The sequence below is a fragment of the Varroa destructor genome, unplaced genomic scaffold (assembly GCF_002443255.2).
Source record: "Varroa destructor unplaced genomic scaffold, Vdes_3.0 BEIS01000004.1, whole genome shotgun sequence".
NCBI classification, from domain to species: Eukaryota; Metazoa; Arthropoda; class Arachnida; order Mesostigmata; family Varroidae; genus Varroa; species Varroa destructor.
In genome coordinates this window covers 25,810,153-25,832,480 of record NW_019211457.1, presented here as the reverse complement: position 1 = coordinate 25,832,480, position 22,328 = coordinate 25,810,153, and the positions used below count along the sequence as shown (strand labels likewise).

The 22,328-nt window shown below is 37.0% G+C and overlaps 4 protein-coding genes across 11 annotated transcripts in view; 2 read left to right on the top strand and 2 right to left on the bottom strand.

Moving 5' to 3' along the window:
• Positions 1-714: 714 nt before the first annotated feature.
• Positions 715-22,328, bottom strand: part of LOC111248747 (WD repeat-containing protein 91-like) — a 34,391-nt gene continuing 12,777 nt past the window's right edge. For 6 of the 8 annotated variants that reach the window (XM_022801619.2, XM_086986490.1, XM_086986486.1 and 3 more), the window contains 9 exons: positions 20,929-21,148; positions 20,249-20,514; positions 19,468-19,685; positions 19,198-19,329; positions 18,564-18,726; positions 13,329-17,728; positions 12,757-12,849; positions 6,740-12,126; positions 4,973-5,885 (listed from right to left, as the gene is read on the bottom strand). In XM_022801619.2, coding sequence (XP_022657354.2) covers positions 17,687-17,728; positions 18,564-18,726; positions 19,198-19,329; positions 19,468-19,685; positions 20,249-20,514; positions 20,929-21,148 — 1,041 coding nt within the window. In that variant the 3' untranslated portion in view covers positions 4,973-5,885; positions 6,740-12,126; positions 12,757-12,849; positions 13,329-17,686. Of the gene's footprint in view, positions 2,214-2,718; positions 3,074-4,077; positions 5,886-6,739; positions 12,127-12,756; positions 12,850-13,328; positions 17,729-18,563; positions 18,727-19,197; positions 19,330-19,467; positions 19,686-20,248; positions 20,515-20,928; positions 21,149-22,328 lie in introns of those variants that run through there. The other 2 variants (XM_022801617.2, XM_022801623.2) reach the window with 2 other exon arrangements.
• On the bottom strand, positions 5,769-6,686 carry LOC111248751 (DNA-directed RNA polymerase III subunit RPC9-like). Its single transcript, XM_022801625.2, has 2 exons — positions 6,414-6,686; positions 5,769-5,885 (listed from the first exon to the last, which is right to left on the bottom strand). Exons 1-2 carry the CDS (start codon positions 6,684-6,686, stop codon positions 5,769-5,771), a joined length of 390 nt encoding a protein of 129 aa, XP_022657360.2.
• NHP2 (NHP2 ribonucleoprotein) lies at positions 7,036-9,200 on the top strand. The gene is made up of 2 exons (XM_022801624.2): positions 7,036-7,177; positions 8,179-9,200. The coding sequence occupies exons 1-2, from the start codon at positions 7,118-7,120 to the stop codon at positions 8,704-8,706; spliced, it is 588 nt and encodes a 195-aa protein (XP_022657359.1). The 5' UTR covers positions 7,036-7,117; the 3' UTR covers positions 8,707-9,200.
• Positions 11,697-14,548, top strand: stas (Transmembrane protein stas). Its single transcript, XM_022801622.2, has 2 exons — positions 11,697-12,155; positions 13,428-14,548. The coding sequence occupies exons 1-2, from the start codon at positions 11,697-11,699 to the stop codon at positions 13,734-13,736; spliced, it is 768 nt and encodes a 255-aa protein (XP_022657357.1). The 3' UTR covers positions 13,737-14,548.

The window sequence follows — 22,328 nt, the reverse complement described above, 5'->3', positions numbered from 1 at the left end:
TCGCCTACGGATGCACTAGTGCTACCTTCCGTGCAAATCAGTGATCTTTCAGATTAATTAAATCAGTGATTGGATATCAGCAGCATTCAAGGGATTAAAATATATGTACAACTTCACTGTCCTAAGTGCTTAATTTTCGTTAAGAGTAGCTGCGTCAATTTTTGAAACTCTGCATCCTAGCCTTCAATCGTAAAAATGTACCATTACTGTATTTGTTGCCCATTTCCACTAAGAATAATTCAACCATGTAAATATAAAAACATATTTTATCTGCAGCGCCAGTCGCAAGAATGCGCCATAAATGCACCAATATCTACTATTATTTGCTCCTGTGTATTCTTCAGAACTGTCCAATCCATCGGATGCTCTGCTCGGATAGGACAAAAGCACAGTAAAACAATAGAACAGACTTCTACAACGTGAATGAAATACCCTGACATTTTGTTATAATCGTTTCGTTTCTCCGTTTCCCTACAATAGTCTTTTTTACTTTTCGCAAGCTCTATACAATAGAACGTATAGAAAGATAAATGCTAAGGGCTTGATAAGCAAAAAGTACAATATATTTCCCAAATTTTCCAGCGATTAACAAGTTGATCCAAGCTAATTCCTAGTTTTACCAGGTTGCGACGTCGACGAATAAGATTATTCCACACTGCTACTTTGTTAACGTTTTGTCTCAATTTCATAACTATAAAATAACACCGAAGCAAATAATCTTGCCAGGTAACTTGGAATTTTTATTACTCAAAATATAACTTCCATAATTTATAATCATCTCACCTGTTGCATATAATAGATAGATCGGTGCGCATCGGTGCGAATAAATTAAAGCTCTAATTTTTTATGCTATTTACAAAGTGGTAAAACGGTTACTGCCCTTCCGTTATCCTATACGATTATTTATCTTTTTTTTACTGTTAATTACACCCTCATGTAATATATTCTACATTCTATATATTAACGCTGCCATTCAAAGGTAACGAGCTCCATATTGTTTTATCGATAGCGGTGTTGTGCTTATGCGAAATGGTCAACCATTCCTTCATAGCCGCATGATTATAAATTTAACATTTTTTTTATGCGCATACATATTTCTCCTAAGTGTATTTACAGAAACTGTTTAGATGTAAGGTATATCAGTGACTTTCGTTTATTGTAAAATGTGTGACATGAACAAAAAATGTTAAAAATCACGAGTGTTCCGGCTTCAACCTAAAACTCCAGCAAATCAATAGTTATCAAATGTCTGTGCACAACCCATAAGTGGCATTTTTTTATTGAATAGATACATTTCAAACCTTCAAGCCTTATCTATCCAAATGTTAAACGGCCAATAAGGTTTCGTCAGTACTTATTCAACAAATGGACAATTGTAGACGCTTAGTGTTAGCTATTCGAAAAAATATGGGCTTTTAGTCATTCGCTTACCGCAAGCCACATGTTTTGAGATTCGGACAGGTCTTGTGTGGTGTCCTAATTACGCAACTGCATACTGTTATACAATTACTATCATTATAAATGTTCATAAAATGAGTAACACGAATAAAATATTGTAGGAAAACTGTCAGTCAGAGCGAAATGCGACTTGTTGTGTAAACAACCACAGTCTTGTACGAGAAATGAATTCTACAAAACGACGCGAATCCGTCTCTCACATATAGCGTACACCTTTTCAAGTTTCAATCGTTTGTGTCTAATTATTGAACTGAGAAGAGATTAACGAACACACTAACTTACGAGCTTAAATTAATGTCTATCTTTTTTTGCTGAATTCATACCATAGCAATGATGTTTACGTAACAACCCAACTACTTGCTCTGTTGACTTTGAGCGATCACATAAAAATCATCGATCAGTTCATCGGGAGCTCGAAGAGCGTGCTCAGGACTGAATTCCGATTTTTTCTGAGCCTCAGCTTCGCCCCGAAGTGCGGCTAACTGGCGCCGCAAAGATTCATTCTCTTCTTCCAGCTCCTTGATTCGATTGGCGTCCTCCTCATATTGCAGAAGCGTCGGTAACGGGGCATTTTGAAATACCACTGAGAGAAGATTTCGAAGCGACACCATGAGCGATTCTTGCCAATGGCGGGTGAAGTAAAGTTGGAACACAGGGTTCTCCTCGGGTACTTTAACGAACGGTAGGACGAACCATTCCTTCCATTCAGGTTGGCCTTGAATTTCCGGTGTCATCTTTTCGAAGAACTCTGTTACCTAAACCAATGTAAACCGAAGAAGAGGAAAACGACAATCGCAAAGAATATTTTAATGCAATATTACCGCAAAAGTTCCTATTGGTTTTTGCCAGAAGTTTTCTAAAGGATGTGGGGATAATTATGTGACACACTAGAAAAATGGTTATCTATTATACTCTGCGTCTGATATCTAAACGGATGAGATGCATTCATTAGATATCTCTGTGCATTAAAATTATAGTATTAGTTATGTCTGAAGAACTGGTAGGGAAATTATCTTTCAGCTCTGAGGTACCAAAAACAATTTTCTTATATTCAATGCAAATTTGATGCTAACTCAAACGGGCCTGGCTCGCTGTTAATATCGGTGATTGACATGTCCGAGATACTGCTCGGCTGTATTTTGAACGTCTTTATCGATTTCTGAATGATATCCATCGCCTAAACATATACTCGACGCAAGTATCACCGTAATTGGCGAATGCGTTGGGGAAGTACTTATACAAGTAGCATAGCCAACTAACCTTGTCTGCCTTGCCCGTACTGACGCACGTGACTAGGTAAAATCGGTAAAGACCAAGCTCCATTTTTCGTACCGGGTTCTGGTACGAGTGCTCCAGCCGACGGAACATCTGAGTATCAAGATGGTGCCAGGTATCGCGCAACGTCTCCAGTTCGCCCGCATCAATGTGTCCGGCGAGTGACTCCACAATTTTGTCTGCCCGCATGGCACGAGTCCTGTCATTCTTTTGATCGACTTCGAACGACTTCAATGTACTAACAAATCCGCGATAGAGAAGGTAGTCTCGTACTAACTCGTCTACGTACTGAATTGCGCAGGCCATGTCGTTCTTATGTGGATTCGAACGATCTCGATATCTTACAAAATAGCGTTTGCATAAAGCGAAGAAGGAAATATAAATGATGAGATAAGTAAAAGTAATGTTTGCACGAAGATGCACTGTTAAGCTATAGTGAGCCTTTTCTCAGAACAGGTTACTGAAACGGTATTATTCTTCATGAAATCAAGTAGGGAGATATAGCTTCATGCTTCAATAGGTCAAAAGTAAACACTATTCATTATATTTCTCAATATACGATAAGAAATTTTTAAACTATGCATTGTGTATGAAATATTAATTACCAGTGAAGCTGTTTATTTTAACTTGCGGTCTTGTTAAAAAAACAATTAACGATGGTTTTCCTGGTTTCTAACAAACTATAGCAATCTTATCGTATAGATTTATTTTTAATTTCCTACCACAATATACTTGAATGTTATATTATTTGTAGATTATTATGCATATATATCCGGGCGTTCCTTGATTCATATTTAGCCAAACTATCTAACCAAAAGAGCAGCCGTTGCGAAAAAACTGAAAGTTACGTTACTGCTAAACAAACTGTATTTATCTCAGTCGTTTTTATCTCGTAGATTCTTTGTAGCTATTGACCAAAATCCATAGCGCTTGAAATGAGGACGAAACCGATATACGGAAATGAACTGTGATAGTATTGTGAAATCAAAAGATTATGTTGATTTACATAAATCTTTGTAATGACGGTACTCTGCTTACATCTGAATCTTCAGGAGAACAGAAATAAGTTGATGAATTGGTAGACGCCCGTCGAAACCTTTTAAAGTACAGCATTGTCAACCATAATCGCTAGATTCTTTTTATTTATTAAAGGATCAGAAAAATCAATGAGACGGAAATTTAGCCAACCAGTATGAATCGATGAAGTTGAACGCGTTCTGCTATTTTCGTGTTTTTCACCCATAGATGTTTGGTTTGACAAATAAAATTTAACGACAGTAAAACGTCACTGCACAAGTCGCATCTTTTCTCTGCCAGACCTTATTTCACTATATAGCCACTCACATTTGAAGCTCCAATGAAAGGGATGTCTTGATGCTACAGGTTATAATCTCTCGTTTTCCAGCTGGTGAATGATGGGCGTATCCAGTATTACACGAAAACTAAATCGAGCGTTGCCTGAAGGTAGCACTTACTGGCCGTAGGGCTCTTCCACTACAACAAAACTCAACGGAACTTCAAAGAGGGTGGGGAGGCCGCGCTGATCTGATGTGACTTAATTTTTTTTATTTCTGGAATTACGGCTTCCTACACAAATAATTGTGCGATTAATCCCATTATACAACTATCATCAGCCCGATATAAAATTATAGCTGTTTCCATGTTTAGGATATTTTTAAATGGTTTGCTTGAAAATTGTAATTACTTCTAATGTACCACATTCGGACAGGAATATTCGTATTTAGTATATTATATAAAGCTGAAATCCATTAGATGTCGCACGTTAATTTAAATGAATGGAAATTTAAACTCAGTACGTGCTATATAAATGAACTTCATATCGTTGAAACAGAAGGCAAGTAATCCCTGTTGCCAACACTAACCAAAATAATTTCGTCGTCAATTAACATGAAAAAAATGTGTTAGGTTTATAAAGAAAACTCAGATTGGAGCCTCTGTACTATTTACGTTTTGATTATACTTCTCAGTAGTGTACCTCTGTGCTTGCTATTTAAACCAGAGGCGTTTTGGATAGGAATCAGAACATTAGAACCAGTGAGAATAACATCAGCTATATATTTTCAAGTAACTTACGCTTTATATTACTTAGGTAATGTTAAAATCCCTACGCATATGAGATCTAGAATTTAGCTCCACAGTGCCAGACAAGTATTTTAAATATTTTAAATATATTATAAAAAGAAATTAAATCAGGTATGCATAAATCATTAATCCTTAATTTCCTTTAAAAAAGCAGAACGTATTTAATGTTAAAAACGTACGGGTCCGTATCGGACCTAAGTGCCGTAATATAATTATAGCGTAAGTGAAACCATATAACTGGTTGATTTGCCACTTGCTCTTTCGTACTTCGTTGCACTTGTCATCAGATCCGTTCGTTCCCAACGATTAGAAAAGTAGGTTTCGATAAAAATTGAATAGTAATTTTTAACAGGAGGTCGGTCCCAAAGTGAGCTCCCTCAAAATACACAGCAGCTTTCTATAATTTACTAAAAACATGAGAAAATAAATAATTTCAGCGGAAAAAAAATGTGATTTCATTTTTCCATAAAAATACGGTGCTTCTTCGATATTTGTATAACATCAATTCCAATACGTAGTTTGCCAAACAAAATAGATCGTTGAATATTCAATAAGATCATCACATAAACGTTTATCAGGCATTCTCATAAGTACTCTTTTGTGTGCACTGAATGGTTGTCACGATTCGATGTGCCCAATGATGAACTGCACGGTTAAGAACAGCACGGGTTTGATTACGTTTTCTTGCAGCAGGTTTCGATAGGCGGGTATCTGTCAGCATGAGTATCTGTAATGACGATGTAATCTCGTCGCAAATTTTACCGGGTCAACAAAAAAACCTGCTGTTTAAAAATGTAGGGTGCGTAAATGTATTGTCGTTAACTAGGATACGTTCCATTGTTTCACACATGCGTTTCTCACATTATACCACTCAAGTCTTTTAATTAGAAATAACGTTTTTATTTTTACTTGATTTCCAATCTCAACAAATTTCAGCTTTCTTGTTCCATAACCTCCTCTTCTAGTGGAGGAATTAACCTGCTGACTATCTCAAGCAGCGAATCGAGTTCCTGCTCTGTTAATCGTTCCTCAACATTCTCGATAATCACCTGTCAGGAACAAAAGAAAGCAAAAAAAACAAAATTAGAAATGAAAATGATACCATTTCAATAGTTAGTCACATTAGCTCACTCAATATGCCTTTCGATACGGATTCGCCTACGAAGTCCTAATAAATTTCACTTTTTTTTATTTGCCAACTGTTTGTTTTATTTTTTTTGCTCGACATTCAATTCATAATTAGTCATTCCATAATGGCACCCAAGAACGGTTTAAAATACAAACTATGTGCAGTTAAAGAAAAACAGCTTGATACCACCATTTCGTCTCAGAGATACTGCATTAGTTTTGATATTTTTTCTCTAAAGCTGTCAGTAACCGGTTTTCCACACCCTAGTTCTTGTAGCACAGAAGCGATATTATGGGTAATATATTAGAGTTCAAGAGAAAACTATCAATAAGACCCTATCTATCAAAAGATATTGCACCAACTAAATAGGCCTCTAATAATCACTCTAGCAATTATAAAAACGGTACTCGCTAGCGTATGTGATCCAAAATGTTTATATGAAATATACTTGTAATTCTGCAACGTTCGTTGGTCGTAGATTTAGTAACTGAAGCTTTTCAGCCTTGCTAAGAGGTTTCGGGAAGTCCTTGATCTCCTGGAGGAATGCGACAACAACGGCTTCACTCTGTTTGGCAGCTGGACTCTGTTCGAGATGTTTCAAAGTTTCGTAACTCAGTGTCGCCAAACTTTTGCAAGATTTCGCCTCGGCCTGAGATGCTCTGAGTATCGAAAGAACCTCGAAGTTGCTCAGTAGAGCAGCCATTGGCTTAACTACACTCATTTTAATTATGGTAGTAATCATAAATAAATCACTTGGTTTAAAATCTTACTTACAACTTTGTTAGAACAAAACTTTGCTGCACTCTTTCACAAGCCATTGTTTACATTCGTGGTACCATATTTGCATCATTACAACGATCTAATAGTAACAGATCCCCATATAATTTAACATCATCAGAGAGGGCTGAATTTCAGTGTATACTAGATAGTTTAATATAGATTAAGTATTCTTAATTTTTTTCTATACCAGCCCGCACCACGGCGGTGCGTGCCTTACAATTGTTGTTACCAGCCTGTGGTTCTTTTTGTGGTACCTAGAGGACGCAAAGCACTAATATTCTGATTATGACCCCACGTGCTTAACTTGAGGTGGTTCGCATCGCATAGCAATAGTTGTACATTATCACTTTCGTGTCACCATCGACAGACAAAATGGGAAAACGTGAATACGAAGGCGACGGCGAAACCCCCAAGACAAAGAAGACCAAAAAGGTAGGACACTGACAGATGGCGAGGCAAATATATATTTAATAGAACTATTAAGTGCGGCCGTGAAATAAATTCGCGCGTAGGCGTGCTTGACGAATTGTTCAGTAAATATTTGATACTAATGTCTTGCACGAACGTAAGTATAGCATAGTATTAGTACTAGGAAGCTAAGATATTGATAGTGAAACTAATTTGTAGTCATGTTTAAGACAATTATAGCCTTGTCGCGGATTAAGATTCGGTCCACGTATAAAATAACTCTACACTGGAGAACATGCTCTTGACTTAATGCGTGTTATGTCAAGCGTGTTAAAATGATACGAAACGGCCGTTTTCTAGCAGCTTCGCAATAGAATACTTGCTCACTGAGTAAAAAAACATGCTTCAAAAGCTCGTAGTAAATTGAAACTGAAACGTTTTGCTTTTAAATATTTGATCTGTCTCTAAATCTCTTAATCAGATTTGAAGCTGTTGAGAGGTAATTAAGTTCAACTAATGTTTTACTAGCTTTAAAAAAGTTATCATGGCATAGAATCAAGATAATTCTGCTATATTTTATTGTATATTTGCACTGGTTAATGGACACAGTAGTTACAAGTGACAATTTTTTCATACAGATACTGTAAAGTATGTTACAGTTAGAATGTGTCTTATAATCTATTGGTTTTGAAGCCTCAATAGGAACAGTTGTCGTGTCATATCATACGATTATATGCATGTGTTGGTGACTGTACAGTACTAACGTGATCGCTTTGTAAACTTTGGGGTATTTGGTGGAGTAGTCTAGATTAGAGGTGAAATAATCGTAAAGCACTTTATTTCAGTTGCTGAAAGTTATGTCTAAAATATAACTGAACGGCGCGAATGCTCGCTAAGCTCGAAATACCCATGAAATTATATGACGGCGACGGACCGACTCTTATTGAGTCGGTTAATGCTAACACAAATCAATTTATCACCTTACTTTAAATAGTAAGTATTCTTTTTTCTTGCCTTGCTCGCAGTCACTTGCAGACGTAACCGACGCCGAAGAAACTTTAGTCGATGGTGGAGGTGACCAACTGACTTACGAGCAAAAGCTCAATAACTGTAATGCGGTCGCCCTTCCGATGGCTACGGAGAAAGATTGCAAGAAGGTGTACAAGTTGTTGAAAAAAGCCTCAGAGAAGGAAAACGAACTCCGGGAGGCTCGCAAAAGCTCCAAGGCAAAGGTCAAGCCGGCACTAACATGTGGCATCAAGGCTGTGCAGCGCGCTCTCCGAAAAGAAGAAAAAGGATTATGCATTCTGGCCGGTGATATTTCTCCTGTCGATATTTACTGCCACTTGCCCATCGTTTGCGAACAGAACCAAATTTCGTATATTTACGTACCAAGCCGTTACGACATCGGCGGGGCCATGGGCCTTAAGAGGCAGTGCTCCGTTGTGCTGGTGCACCCACACGAGGATCTGATAAAGTACTATGCTGCCGTTGAAGATCTCATGGAAAAACGTTTTAATACTGTCGATTTCCAATCCATTACTGCAGCGTAAAAACTGCTAATTCTATAAAACCAATGATAGAAAACAAATAGTCTGAGTAAAAGTGTACGAGGGTCAAACGTGCTCACTATTTTTTATGTTAATAGAGCATCGGGGGTTAAACTATGTAAAAAAGTGATGCATTTAGATTGGGTATTGGCTTATCTCTTTGCTGTAGGGCAAACGACATGAGAAGAATCGTTATCCCTTTCTTTCTTTGACGAATAGTTGCGTATCTGCTTTGTCATTGTAACCCATTGTAATAAAAAGGCTGTGTAAACGAAAACGTAGTAGGTTATTAATTTAAATAATCACATTTTCATTTGCTTGGTTTTTTTTTTATCTAGACGTTAAGGTAGGTTCAGAGAGCTCGAAATAATGTCAAAAATGGAACATTGTATTAAAACGTTGAATGAAACCTAATTTTAATAAACGTGTGTGTATATATATATATATATATATATAATGAAATTTATCAATGCAATAAAACGTGTTGAAGTATTTCAGCTTATTTGTTTTGATACTATAGCGGAAGATTTTTGTTTCAATTATCATTATTATCATTTCACTTGAAAAGGTGTTTTTGGTTCTGCGTTCGCGGATACTTTCAAGTGAGTCTTATCTACAATAGCGCAGAACATTGGCATGCGAGGCGGGAATTTTTTTGGTTACCTGATTTCATTCAGGTTATAAGTCGTCCTTGTTCATAAAGAAAAATTTGGTAACACCTCTAATTTTTGTAATTAATGTAAACTTTCTTTCTTCACATAGCTCACAAGTTTCAGTTGGTACTACTGCAGTGAGTAAAACAGAAGCAGCTGGTGATGTGAATAATCTCTGTGTGCTTTATGGTTTGTTATTCCTTGAAGCAGTTGATAGCTGTTTGAAAACTTCAGCAAAAGAACTCCGTATCTTTAAAAATTTAACGAGGAGAAACGGTTTAGCTCAGTTTACTTTAATCCAAGAAAAATATTTTCAAATATATTCAAACAGGCTTTAGTATTGGAATCTGTATAGTCGCTGCAGTCGGTAGTTCATCTCCCGAAATGAGTTTTTGAGAGTCTGCTATAATGCGCCGCTCAATCTTAGTCATAAAAACGTAATTTATTAGATTAGCTCACCAATCCAAGGTACTCTTACAACAGAATAGGCAGAAGTAGAATTAAGTAATGTCTAGGAATAGAGCTTTATCCAGCTTTATGAACACTTTATGAACACTCGAACTACTTGATGCACATCGTTAGTGGTTAGAAGTAGAACAACTGGCAATTCCTGTAGAGGCAGCACAAGACTTTACCACATTAAAACGCTTTACTGATTTTTGAGGATATGATTGAACTATATTGATGAAAGGCGGAAGAGGTGAACATTGCGGGATTAAGAGAGGTTGTGCATCAACGAAAACAGTCAGTCGTGAGTTCTTACAAGAGGGATTCGTACTCGGCAATATTTGATTTGGTATTGAATTCCACAATGATCGAGAATTTCCAAAGGACAAACATGCGGGTTCTATAATGAGTTGCCAAATGCGAAATTTTACTACTAATAGTTACTATTAGAAAAAATAATCAAATTAATTGTATAATCCCGGAGAGATTTTTTCTGTGGTTATAGAAGAAAGGCCTCTCTGTCCATTTTTGCGTGGACCGAAGTAAACCATAATTTAATAGATCAATATATACACATTTCTCTGTTCTATCCGAACGTGCTCGTTATCATTTGGCAAATTTTTTCGACTATTGATTGTCGTTAACACTTACAGCGTAGTCAATCATCGTGTTATTTTCAAGTTCAGATCAGGAAGGCTTACATTTTGTTAGTATATTTCAGAACTTGGTTCGTACAAAACATCAATAATACTCTGCGAAAAATTATCCTATCTTTGAACGACGATAATATTTTTCACATTCCCTTCTTTCCGCACAGTTTAATATGCTGAAAAAGATGCCTTCCAAAAACTTTCTTTAGCTTTAATAAAAATATTTCTGTTTTTTGAGAAAATCACATACTGCATACTTCTAATGTATATATTGTATATAATCATTTTGTGGGCCTGAAGCGATTCCCACAATGATTTTTATCATCGATCTTCAGTTACACCTTTGTCAACATTATATACAAGTTGAAGATTGAATAATGTCAAACACGATTTTAAATATAGGTTTGTGAATATAAAAGCATAAATTTTAGTGCTGAAATTCTGCAATCGACATTTCAACTAGAACAGCGGCATTCGTGATATTGATCTATGTATATATCGGTATAATGCCTGTTGCATGACGTACATCTGCAAGCGGCTCCGAGTTCATCGTAATCTACTATAGCGCAGTACTAAAAATAATATATAAGAGTAATAAAGGTCATATCAGTAATACTGAGCAATGTAATTTTAGTTACAAGCGTTCGCTTTTGGCAAAGGCGTAGTGTTGCTAATGCGCCATGTATTTTATTATCACTTATAATTTAAAAGTTTTTTTTTCCAATAGAACCCGTGTACATAAATTCTCTAAGCTCCCGCCTATTGGTGTCTTTGGACCTTCCTCCTCGCCTAGATCGTCTGCTGTGTTGTTATTTGATTACAAACCTTTCGCTAGCCGTGAATGCTTTTCTTACAATCAGTTTCCGTACCAAATGAAACGAGGTTTCTACTAAATCCGTCAGCTCTAACCAATCATTGATTTGTTTGTGTCGTGTGCGACTCCTGTATACTTTGCAAATAGAAATAGATACAATCAACGAACGTGCGTGGTAATGTGTGGTTCTTTTTCGGCGAACGTACCCACCTTAAGGCCTCTATCTGAGCCGAGATATATATAAACAATTTGTATGTAATTCTGTCGTTGTCTGGCACTTAACTGCTTCAAAGTCGGGGCCAAACGACGGCCACCGGCTAGAGTTTCTGGGAGAAAAGAATTATCCAGTTTTTCCTGCTGTTTATTCGTCTATCACAGTTACATTAGCTCACTAGCCGCTTGAGTTTCTTATGTCTCTGACAACCTAGCATGGCAATGAACGTCGAAGATCAAGAAGAATGTCTGTCAACGAAGAGCGCTCTACTAGCGATTGCGGTTATCTTTGGTCTATCATGCCTAGGCTTATTTACCGTGTACTTGAGTTTCCCAGAAATGCGGCCCGAGGAGCAACCTTACGTGAAACTGCCGACGAGCCTTGAAGATGCAAAAAATTTAGGCCGAGTGCTGTCACGCTATACGGACGACCATTTCGCCGCCGTGGTGTTAGCTTTTTTCTGCACCTATATCTTCCTGCAGTCATTTGCCATTCCAGGATCGATATTTCTTTCTTTTTTATCTGGATTTCTTTTCCCATTCCTATTAGCCATCTTTCTCGTTTGTCTCTGCTCGGCCATTGGCGCCTCTCTCAGTTACCTGATCTCGTACAGCGTTGGTAGTCGACTAATATTGGCTTGGATACCTGACAAGTTGGCCAAATGGAAGCAGCAGGTGGAGTAATATTATACAAATAAAGATCTAGGTAATTTAGCTAGGTGAACTCTTTAGTTTTATCATACATAGGTAATGGTCAACCTCAATGCACGTCTAGTAGATCCAAATTTTAATTCAGCAAGAAAACTATAGAATAATCAAGTGTGAATTTAAAAATTATCATATTCGAAGCAGAGAGACGATGCGCCGATTCAACAAACGAGCCCATATGTTTATGACGCCTATTTATGGTTGATTGGATAAAATGATGACGCAGCTTCGGACGTAAACCTAGGAACGTCTATTAGATTTTATATATTCATCAGGATTATTAAATTACGGCCTTTTCTACGCATATATAGATAGAAATTCATTAGGCTATTTTTGTTTGCCCTAGGATGTATATTTACACAGCTAAGTATCCCTAACAAGATTATCTTTAATAGTTCTTACCCGAATTAACAGCGATTGCAGATCGGCCTCTCCATTACAAACAATTAGCTGGATGTTAACTCGCGTTGAAATTTTCGTTTACTTATTACTTAGTAGTAATAGTTAGAATATCAAGAAAACATTGATCAATGAACTCTCAAAGATAACGTTCCACTAAATGACATACCTGTTTCATTTTGCTGGCAAGACGTTTGTAGTAGCATCGCAATATCCTCCATCGTACAGTCTCATCTCGGACGCTCTCACACTTATACCAAACCTATCATTCGACACACTCAGCTTGAGCTTCGTCCATAATACTCACATTGCTAAATATAATCAAAACCCTTCTTCAATAACATGTATTGCACATTCACTGATGCTTCGAGTACAATTATGCGATATATAATTTATAGAGGTAGCTCTTATGAAGAAGCAACTGTAGGAATGAAACACCCTTAGAATGCGTTGCATCTACTAGAATGAGACACTCTGTTTCTAAGCCTTGTACTTTTTAAAACGCTGTTAGAGATCTCCGGCTGAAAAAGACTAATCTAATGGAATTAATATTAGAGCCAAACTCAACATTCTAAGCTTTTAAATCAATTGTATGATTATTTACTTGCATTTATCTAACCTAAACTATACAAGAACAGTGATTTTTTTAAGCTCTGTTTAAATCTTGCATAAATTGAAATCTGTTAATTCGATAATAATTTTTGAAAGGGTACATTAATGTCAATAACAATCGAGTTATACCACTTTCACACAAATACTGCTAATTATATAACGACGAACACATGATTCTGCGTTTTGTTAATATTTTCTTCTATCTACTGGCTCTTCGTCTCTTTCTAGGTAGCGAAACAAAAGGGTAATATGGTCTATTACATTATCTTTTTGCGGATTACGCCCTTTCTGCCTAACTGGTTCATCAATCTCGCGTCACCAATCGTCGATGTCCATATCGTGCCGTTCTTTATTGGCACTTTTATTGGTGTGGCGCCCCCATCGATTCTGGCAATTCGAGCTGGAATTTCGTTACAGCAGCTGGCCTCAGCGAACGTGTTGTTAACGTGGGAGAACATTGGTCTGCTCACTGGTTTCGCCGCTTTCTCGCTCCTGCCTGTCCTGCTAAAAGGAAAATTGAAGAATAAATTTGAGTAGACATACCTAAGTTGAGGATGATGAAAGCAACGTTTCTTCGCGGAAAATTCGTTTGCGAAGTGAGATAAAAAGACATCGAGTTGTTAAGACTTAGAAAAATCTTATTTAACTAATAACTCTAATTTAATAAGAGTTACCTTGAGCGTGTATCGCTTTAGCTCTCTCTAGGAAAAGCACTACTATAATGAAGCGTGAACCTCTGGTACCGATGAAAAAGGCAGATGTGTTATAAAAATACTGCGTATGCCTAGCGGAAAAACAGGTGGATCAAAGCGGTAGTGTGAAATAACTTTAAATAGGTTCCAAAAATGAATAAACAGACTGGCGGATGCATGAACTGTGGACGAGACTGTGTATATGCACGAAAATATACGTGTGACTGTAGGCGGAGAAATATATAGGACAATCACGGCATGGTTATTATTATCGCTCTATTTCGGGCACGATATTATGTGTAAGTGGAAAAAAAGTATGTGTAAGAAAGTAAATACATAAAAAAGACACATAGTAGATCGATAAGTGTTGTTGCTACCACTATGTGCAGATATTCAGTGGGATACATTCAATTTTAGAGAAAAATATTAACAGCACATACAATTATTTCAGGTCATGTGTATTAAAATAATGTGTTTGTAGGGGATGGGGATAAGACAGGGTGTATAGAACATCAGATTAATGAGCTCTCTACTTGATTGAAAGGTCTATTAATTAATTGTTGGCTAACATTCCAAGGAAACAACTCAGGCGAGATAGTTCTATCATAATTCTTTACTCACAAAGTGGCAAGAATAAATCAATGCCTTTTGGTTTTACCGAAAGTGTTTTTCTGCCATATTTATAGTCATAAAACAGGTTGGAATACCAAATACGTTTATTTGGATACAAGTTGTTATTGGTTTTGATGATGAAATCAAATTTTTTAATACGGTGGCAAAGTAAGGTAAGGCCACACATAAAATTATTTCAATTGTTGTTGTTGTTGTTTAACCTAAGAAATATCATGCTCTCTGGTAAGCCTCAATTATTGGTAAGTAAATGATATTCAGTTTAAACATTTCAGAACAAAAGTATGCTATATTTAGATGCAATAGTTAAGAACCATGTGATAAATGGATGAAAACAGCAATGAATAATAATGTATTTATTTAACAAATAAACGAAAATCGTGCAAATAGTTGGATATATTTTTCTTAATCAATCCATGTCGATTCAGATACCTGTCTAGGGCCAAGACAATATACCCTAGCGATACAATGGGTGTACGGACTACTATCACTTGTGTTTATCTAGTGACTGGTTCAACGCTGGAAAAGTTTGTGAAGAACAAATGATATCGAAATCGACGGATAAATCATGTGATCAATGAAATGAGTACCAATGGTCATATATAATAATACTTCATTAATTTTCGTAAAAATCAGCCCCAGCGATGCTGAAACCCGCGAATAGTTTGGTTTGATTTTGCCATCGACGTCTCCGTGTTGTGGATTTGGAATACGCGTAACTTGGTGAACAGACACATGCAAGTACATTTATAACTAGCTAGAAAAGTTTCGTTGCTACTTGAATAGATTGTCCTTACTATATGGGCGTTGGATGCTCATTCAATGAGAAATGCATAGTTACATATTGTTTGATTACTTGATAATTTATGAATATGTTATCTTTTTTTTTTCGCTTGAACAGCATTTTGTTTTATTCACGGACCGAAAATTATTAAGAAGAAGAAGAATTATCTTTTGAAATATAGTCCTAACATTTTGTGCATCAGGTATTCTCGGAGAAATTGTCCGTTCAAAACGTAAACGGCTATTCGCATATATATATATATATATATATATATACATAAGCCCATTGACATTAGATGTATTTTTATATAAAGTGTAGAACAGAAGACTAACTTGTTATAGACATGTATAATTTTATATTTTTCTTAATATAAACGGCACATCCAGCCTTGCGTCATATACATATTTTGAAAATTACCGATAACGAATATTGGATGTTCCTGAGTGATAAATAAGTATCCAGCTTTCATATAACGATTCAGATGTAAGTAAGAAACAAATCAAGGATAACAGTTTATCCCGAATAATCAAACTAAAAGAGGAAACTTTCGTGCCATTGGCGTTAGGTTAACAAGATTATAACATTACAATTGCTCGCAATCAATCAATGGCATGTGTGTAATATGAATTGTCAGACTCCTTTGAATCTGAAAACATCGTCACTTCGGTATCACTCTAGCCCAATATTTACAAACATATGTACAACTGATACCGGTTAAACGTACTTTTTGTTTATGATTGAAAAATGAATTAAACTATTACATATTATATATGTACAAGTTGATGTTAGTCTCATTGTTATATGAATAGTAATGTGATTGACTTCAGGGGCACTTTTGTAACAGGTGCAGGAATATCCCTTTTGGTCGCCCCGGAGCCGATAGCCGTGAACCTCGCGGGACAATTTTTATCCATTTTGCTTATGTACTCGTTTCTATTTTCTTCATCGATGTAAGCTACATCTTCGACAAAAATTATATGAAACTAGCCCAATTTGCGTTACTACGTTTAATTTTGTTTACCACATTTGGAGCTGCTAGCTAACAAATAATGCCGTAGACAAAAGCGTCTATACTATAACATCTGGATCGTTCAAAAATTGTACCGTTTATGAAAACTGTATATAGATGTTTATGTAAAATGGAGGCTATATGGGCTGCTCTGTTCTTTAAACAAGAAAGTGCTAAACAGTTACGTTATCAAAGTTGTTTTTAAGATGTGTACAGCTCAAAAATGTATTCCGAGCAAATTTTTGAAGGTGGAGGCATCGAGAACAGCTAAGGAACTTTGTTTCATATTCTATCGAACGTTTGTGCATACTATGCATCGATTCACACTATACGAACACATTGGGATTTTATAAGAGTAAATAATACGGCCTACAGCATTTCTAGCGTGTGACGAGCTCAATGTCGTCGATTGCTGATTTGATAGAGAAACTGGACAAACTAACTTGCTCCAAAATGCAACTTAGCTCAGACGTTTGTGTATCGAATTCAAGTTGAGGTTTTATATTGGGCAGCAAACTCCCACAACTGGATCATTCAATCCCACTCTGTCAGACTGTACGGACTAATGGCATAGGGTTTTTAATTACTATTTCTTCGAAAATTGATCAATTGTGGTCAATCCCGTAGGTAAGGGAGAGGAAATTCTGGCAAAAAAACACTGGTACCTTTTCCGTGGCAACGGCTGTTCTTAACGGCCACGTTGCTTACTTCTTGGCCATAGAGCCCTATGCTACGTACAGTACAGGTTTTCATTAAAATATTTTTACCCTATAGTATCTATGTAACAAGAGCATTTTGTCCACATCCACAGGGTGACACTAAAAGCTACCTCGCATTGTTTCATTTGTGCAGTTATAAACGGTGTTTTTGTGATACATCGCACATTCGAGATACGACGATGTCCACGCTTTGCAATAGGTTTGACATTTCTTTTTATCATTGTTTTAGCTGCACAAATGATTGAGTTCGACCTGCGTTTGTTTCACAAGTGGAGATTGTTTTCCTTCGCTTTCATTACAAGTGCCTTCTGTTATGCCGACACGGATATTTTTGTCTAACCCCGAGGAAGCCAGTCTGGCTTTTAGCCCTAACTGTGGTCGACGCAAAAGGATATTTCGTCAGCTTTTTTTTTTAAAATAGTATCCTGTACTGCAATATATTAGGATGGGCGTATTATGCATTAATATGTACCGCCAACGCAGCTGCTGTTAATTCGATGATTACATCAACGACAGTTGTCGAAGTTATGACACAAGACGCAATGATTGGTTCTCTAGGACGAACGCGTTGACGGCACGAAGTCCTCGATTGGCCAAGTTTCTAATCGAAGACCGTTGTTGTTGATGCTTCGGCTCATGCGTTCGTTAGGGTGTCAAGAGTTTTGGCTAGGACACACCGAAGGTTCAATGGGCACCTGGTGAAGTAAAACAAAAATTAAGATGAATTCATTGTGTACCTATATGATAAAAAAAAAACAAAGACCTCTGAAATGACGAAGCTACATATTATGAATAGGTGTAAAAGGATTACTTGATTACATAGAAGATATAACAGCTCAACTTAGCAATGTAATCTTGACAGAGTGAGAAATTTGTTCAGTTACCCCATTTCCTTCAATGTATTTAATTCAAGCTATGCAATTCATCTATTGCATCGATGAACCCTTGCCATTTATTGCGTCAATTGTTATTAAAAATTTCTGCTAAATATTTGCACAGGACATCTATATAACTTATATATTTCTTTGTTAACCGAATTTTCATTTCTTTTTATTTTTCTACGTTCTATATAACCAAGAGTGCCCCTCGAAGGGACATACAACTGATACTTTATCAAGCTGAGTTTATTTAACAAAAAAAAAAAACAAAAATGGGTTGTTCTGATGAAAGATGCAATCGGCCATGTGATTAGCTCAGTGTAGCTTTTGTGGTAAGCATTATAACAGATAATCGATGATGCATATATAAAGAAGGATTAGATTTTAGAATGAGCTGTACTAAACACTGTAAAAAAAAATTATGAACCCAATTCTTCTAGTTTTTTTTTAGTTACGTCCTAAACAAGCAGAGGTAACCGTGACAACTTCCTCCTTAGGTGCATCCCTAAAATACTCAGTTAATCAACAAATTACAAACGTCTCATTAGAGCATCTTATTACTTCAGATATCACATCTGTACTGTAATGGTACGTATTTTGTCTATTTATAGCTAGTTAAAAGTGTATGGTCTTGTGGTTGCCTTAAAGCTACCTCAGGAATGGCACCAAAAAAACTGATGAAATAGCCGATCCCGTAACCGTCGGAGACGCATCCTTTAGCCGCCGAGTTTGAGTAAATGGAGAACCCAAGAAGAAGAAGTAGCGTAGCGCACGTCAGCGTTATTTTCACGTGTAAGAGAGGGGTTTCAGGGAACCTGCGGTGAGAGACCAAGAAAACACGCGTACTAACTTCATTACAACAAGTGAGATAAGTGTCGATGGCCATCTGATTTGGTGCTAACGAAGTCTTGAACATGGAACTAGATACATTTATTTGTCTTAATGGTTGAACATGTCTTATGGATCCCATTTGGCAGCTGTAACAACTGTACTTCCTGCTAATTACGTAAGATGCTGTTTGAGTAAAATCATTGCGGAAAATTTAACGTAGATGTTAATGCGAAAAAAGGGTCAATGTAACTGGTCAATGCAAAAAACACGTTAATATTCGACATCTTTCGGCATTTACAGTGGTTACTGAAAATTTCATAAACGGTGATACCGAGTAGTTACTTCTATAATTTTACTATCCTTGTTTAGTGGCACATATTCTAGAGGAAAGCAATAAAACTGCAAACTTATTTTTGTATACATATATATTTCACAGGTTTTTTAGGAGAACTGACCAATCTTCTAGATATATCAAGCTGAAATTCCAGATGCCTCGCCAGAGTAGTACTGTAGCACAAATCTGTAGAAAGGACCACAGTGACTCGACGCTGAAACGAGCCCACCAGTTAAGCCGATGCTCAAGTTTACTGAAATAAAATGAAAAGCAAGATAATTTTCACGTTTTTATCTTTCATTCAAAATAACAATAAATTATTTTTAAAGAATTATTAATTTCATTATTTAACATTATCGTTTCAGTATTCAGTAATCTAAGATGTACATACACGCAAACCTTATCCATAGGTACTTGGAACGCCAGTAAGATAAGGGTGGAACCCCAGCCTAGGACACACGAAATAGCATTTGATCGAAAATGGGTTGGATCGTCTTCAAATATTATGTATAAATCTTGCGGGATCCATAGCGCGCGCCATAGTCCGACCACGCCCACTGTTGGTACAATAACGCTGAACCCGGAATCCAACATTAGACCAAGTACGTTCTGTAAATGTGCGATAATCATTATTAGTCATTTAGTACAATAACGTCGGCGCAGTGGCTTTAACCTCTAGCTGACCTAGAGGTGACTGATTCCAGCCCCGTGAACGACAGGTATATGATACGCGACCACTGTGGCTTTAACATAATAACAATTTAGTATGAAAGTGTCACTGTCTATGACCAGCCAACAGTAGACCGAAATTTCATGATATTATAGGTTTGTTTAAATATTATACTAGAGATTAAAAAGCTAAGCCAAGATAATAAGATCCCTTTTTTTGCTTGACACGGAAAAGGTGCGTACGTCGCGTAGAGGCCTAGGAGGCGTCGTTAAAAGCCCAGTTGTCATCCGTGCGGTCTTTTCAGGTTCCTAGACGGTACGTTGAGTGTCTCTCATTGGGACAAGTTATTGCTGGCTGATCGATTTCTCTATCACAAACTCTAATGCCAGTAAGAAAGAACGCGCAATCTGAATTAACTATGCAGCCTAGAGAGTTATATAACTTTGGCAGACTTCTGCAATATGTAGGAGTACAGTCATAAGCTTACGCTCTTTTAACCTACTTTTGCACTAAATCTCGTAGGAAAATCGTAGACCGCGCCTCCAAGCCGAAGGACATCGTCGTTAAGTGTCAGAAATGGGGGTGATGCCGCAGCCGTTTTCAAGCCGCCCATCGATAGAAGTATACCGACACCAAGCACGAATGTGTACGCGCACGAAGTCAAATCTGTTCCAAATTGTAGGTCCATCGCTGACCAGACGCCTCGCCAAGAAACGATTGACGCAAACGACGTTGATATCAAGTAGAATTTAGCGAACAGCGGAACGGCTGCCGTAGAGAAAAAAAAATAAACAAATGTTTATAATTAATAGCATTATCATTAGTACTATGCATAAGCGGTAATTCCCTAAAACGAGGCTAGGGGTCTTTTTGCCACAGTGTGCATACCTCTCTTTGTTATTCAGTCTTGATTTTTTTTAAGTGAAATTCTTTGATAAATTGACAGCAACTATTTTAACGGATCAGGATTTGACAAAAATCTTCTGCCTGTTACTTTAGTAGATGCAACGTGAATACATTCAAACTATGATCTGCATATATATGCAGTACTGCAGTATTAATGAAAAGCTCCTATTCTATTAGAATCTCAGTACACTGCAATTTGAGAGATGCAATCTTTTGCGACAGAAACTTATCATTAAGCAGTACATTATAATCATTTAATGAAATGCAGTAACGAACCGTTTCCTCGTTTACTGACGGCATGCCTCTTCAGCCAGAACTGAGCCACGCTTGCACATATCAATATAATGAAGCCAATCAATGCGCAGATTCCTGCACTGTGGAAGTTTCTTCCAGTGGCCTCAGCCAGCTCCCACACATAAGCCCAATGCGAGATCACAAGCGGAGAAACGACGAATTGACAAAATAGAACGTCCGTAAAAACCAGCAATGGCAAAATCTGTTGTTTAAGAACAAACATGAAGACAAATATAACCATGTATTTATTGTGGGCTATAGTCTTGACACTGGGCTTATGACAAATAATGTACTCATTGTGAGGTATAGCTTTGATACAAGGCCTAAGTGAAATGTGACATCCAATAAAACTGTGTTTTGATTTCCTATTTAGTAACGTCTGCCACGTAGTGGATGTTTTTAGCGGAATGTGCATCACTGGCTCTTTTACCCGTCTAAGCCACCGTGCCGATGGTTTAATGATAAATTAATTGGTGGCGTTAAGTACCTAGCAAAGGTGATTCCATAAATGCTTGACAGGTCGACTGTCGACGACTGTACTCAAGCTAGTTAGGCTGAGAATCTCTAACTTATTACACGTCCATAGTTAGACTGTAAAAATAATATGTTTAGTAAAAATGCACTTTAATTTAATAACTGCAGACTGGCATTAATTTTTTCGAGAAATGCGATGTACATTTTTTACGGACCTATTTAAGCATGTATCTTTGTCGCCCTTTCTCGTCCAGAACATTTTTGGATCGGCCCAACAAAATGCTAAACGGACCACGGAGCGTTCACTCTAAGAAGAAGTACAGATTGTTTCGAATACATGTTTCGATGACACTCAGATGGATCGCTGCATTGTCGGCGTCCTACCTATATTCACTATTTGCTTTTCTAAATAATACCGTACGTATAAAAGATATACATGCAATTCTTTGCGGATTACTTGCATGTCTTGGCAAAAACCCCGCCGCATCAATTCGGCTTTTATCTGAATCACCTGGTCGATAACTCCTGTTCATTATGAGACCCTAATTACTGTCGACCTTCCGCTTAAACTTAAATTGATCAGAACCGCATGTAAAGTTCTTTGTAACTCTGTGCTTTCGTAGATAGAGTAAGTTCCGCATATTTTAAATCAAAGTGACATGCTTTGTGGACAAGCAGAATATATGTAGTTTGCCTGTTGTTCGAAGACAACTCCATGGCGAGTTATATAGAGGGATACCTATATGCTTTACGAAGCTAATCTATGTTTGAAATTACGGTCCGATTATGCGTTTTAGTGGATTAGTGGCAATGCTCGTCTAAATATTAGTATATATTTATACAGCTTACTAAAAAACGTCGATTTGAATGACTTAACCAAATACTCTTAATATGATCATGCTTGTCAG

Bases quoted from the DNA above. Each gene is read 5' to 3' on its own strand.
- LOC111248751 (XM_022801625.2), bottom strand. From the start codon at position 6,686: ATGAGTGTAGTTAAGCCAATGGCTGCTCTACTGAGCAACTTCGAGGTT. The intron at 5,886-6,413 runs GTATATTTCATA...TGTTCCTGACAG, and splicing joins CGAACGTTGCAGAATTACAA to GTGATTATCGAGAATGTTGA.
- NHP2 (XM_022801624.2), top strand. From the start codon at position 7,118: ATGGGAAAACGTGAATACGAAGGCGACGGCGAAACCCCCAAGACAAAG. The intron at 7,178-8,178 runs GTAGGACACTGA...CCTTGCTCGCAG, and splicing joins AGACAAAGAAGACCAAAAAG to TCACTTGCAGACGTAACCGA.
- stas (XM_022801622.2), top strand. From the start codon at position 11,697: ATGGCAATGAACGTCGAAGATCAAGAAGAATGTCTGTCAACGAAGAGC. The intron at 12,156-13,427 runs GTGGAGTAATAT...GTCTCTTTCTAG, and splicing joins TGGCCAAATGGAAGCAGCAG to GTAGCGAAACAAAAGGGTAA.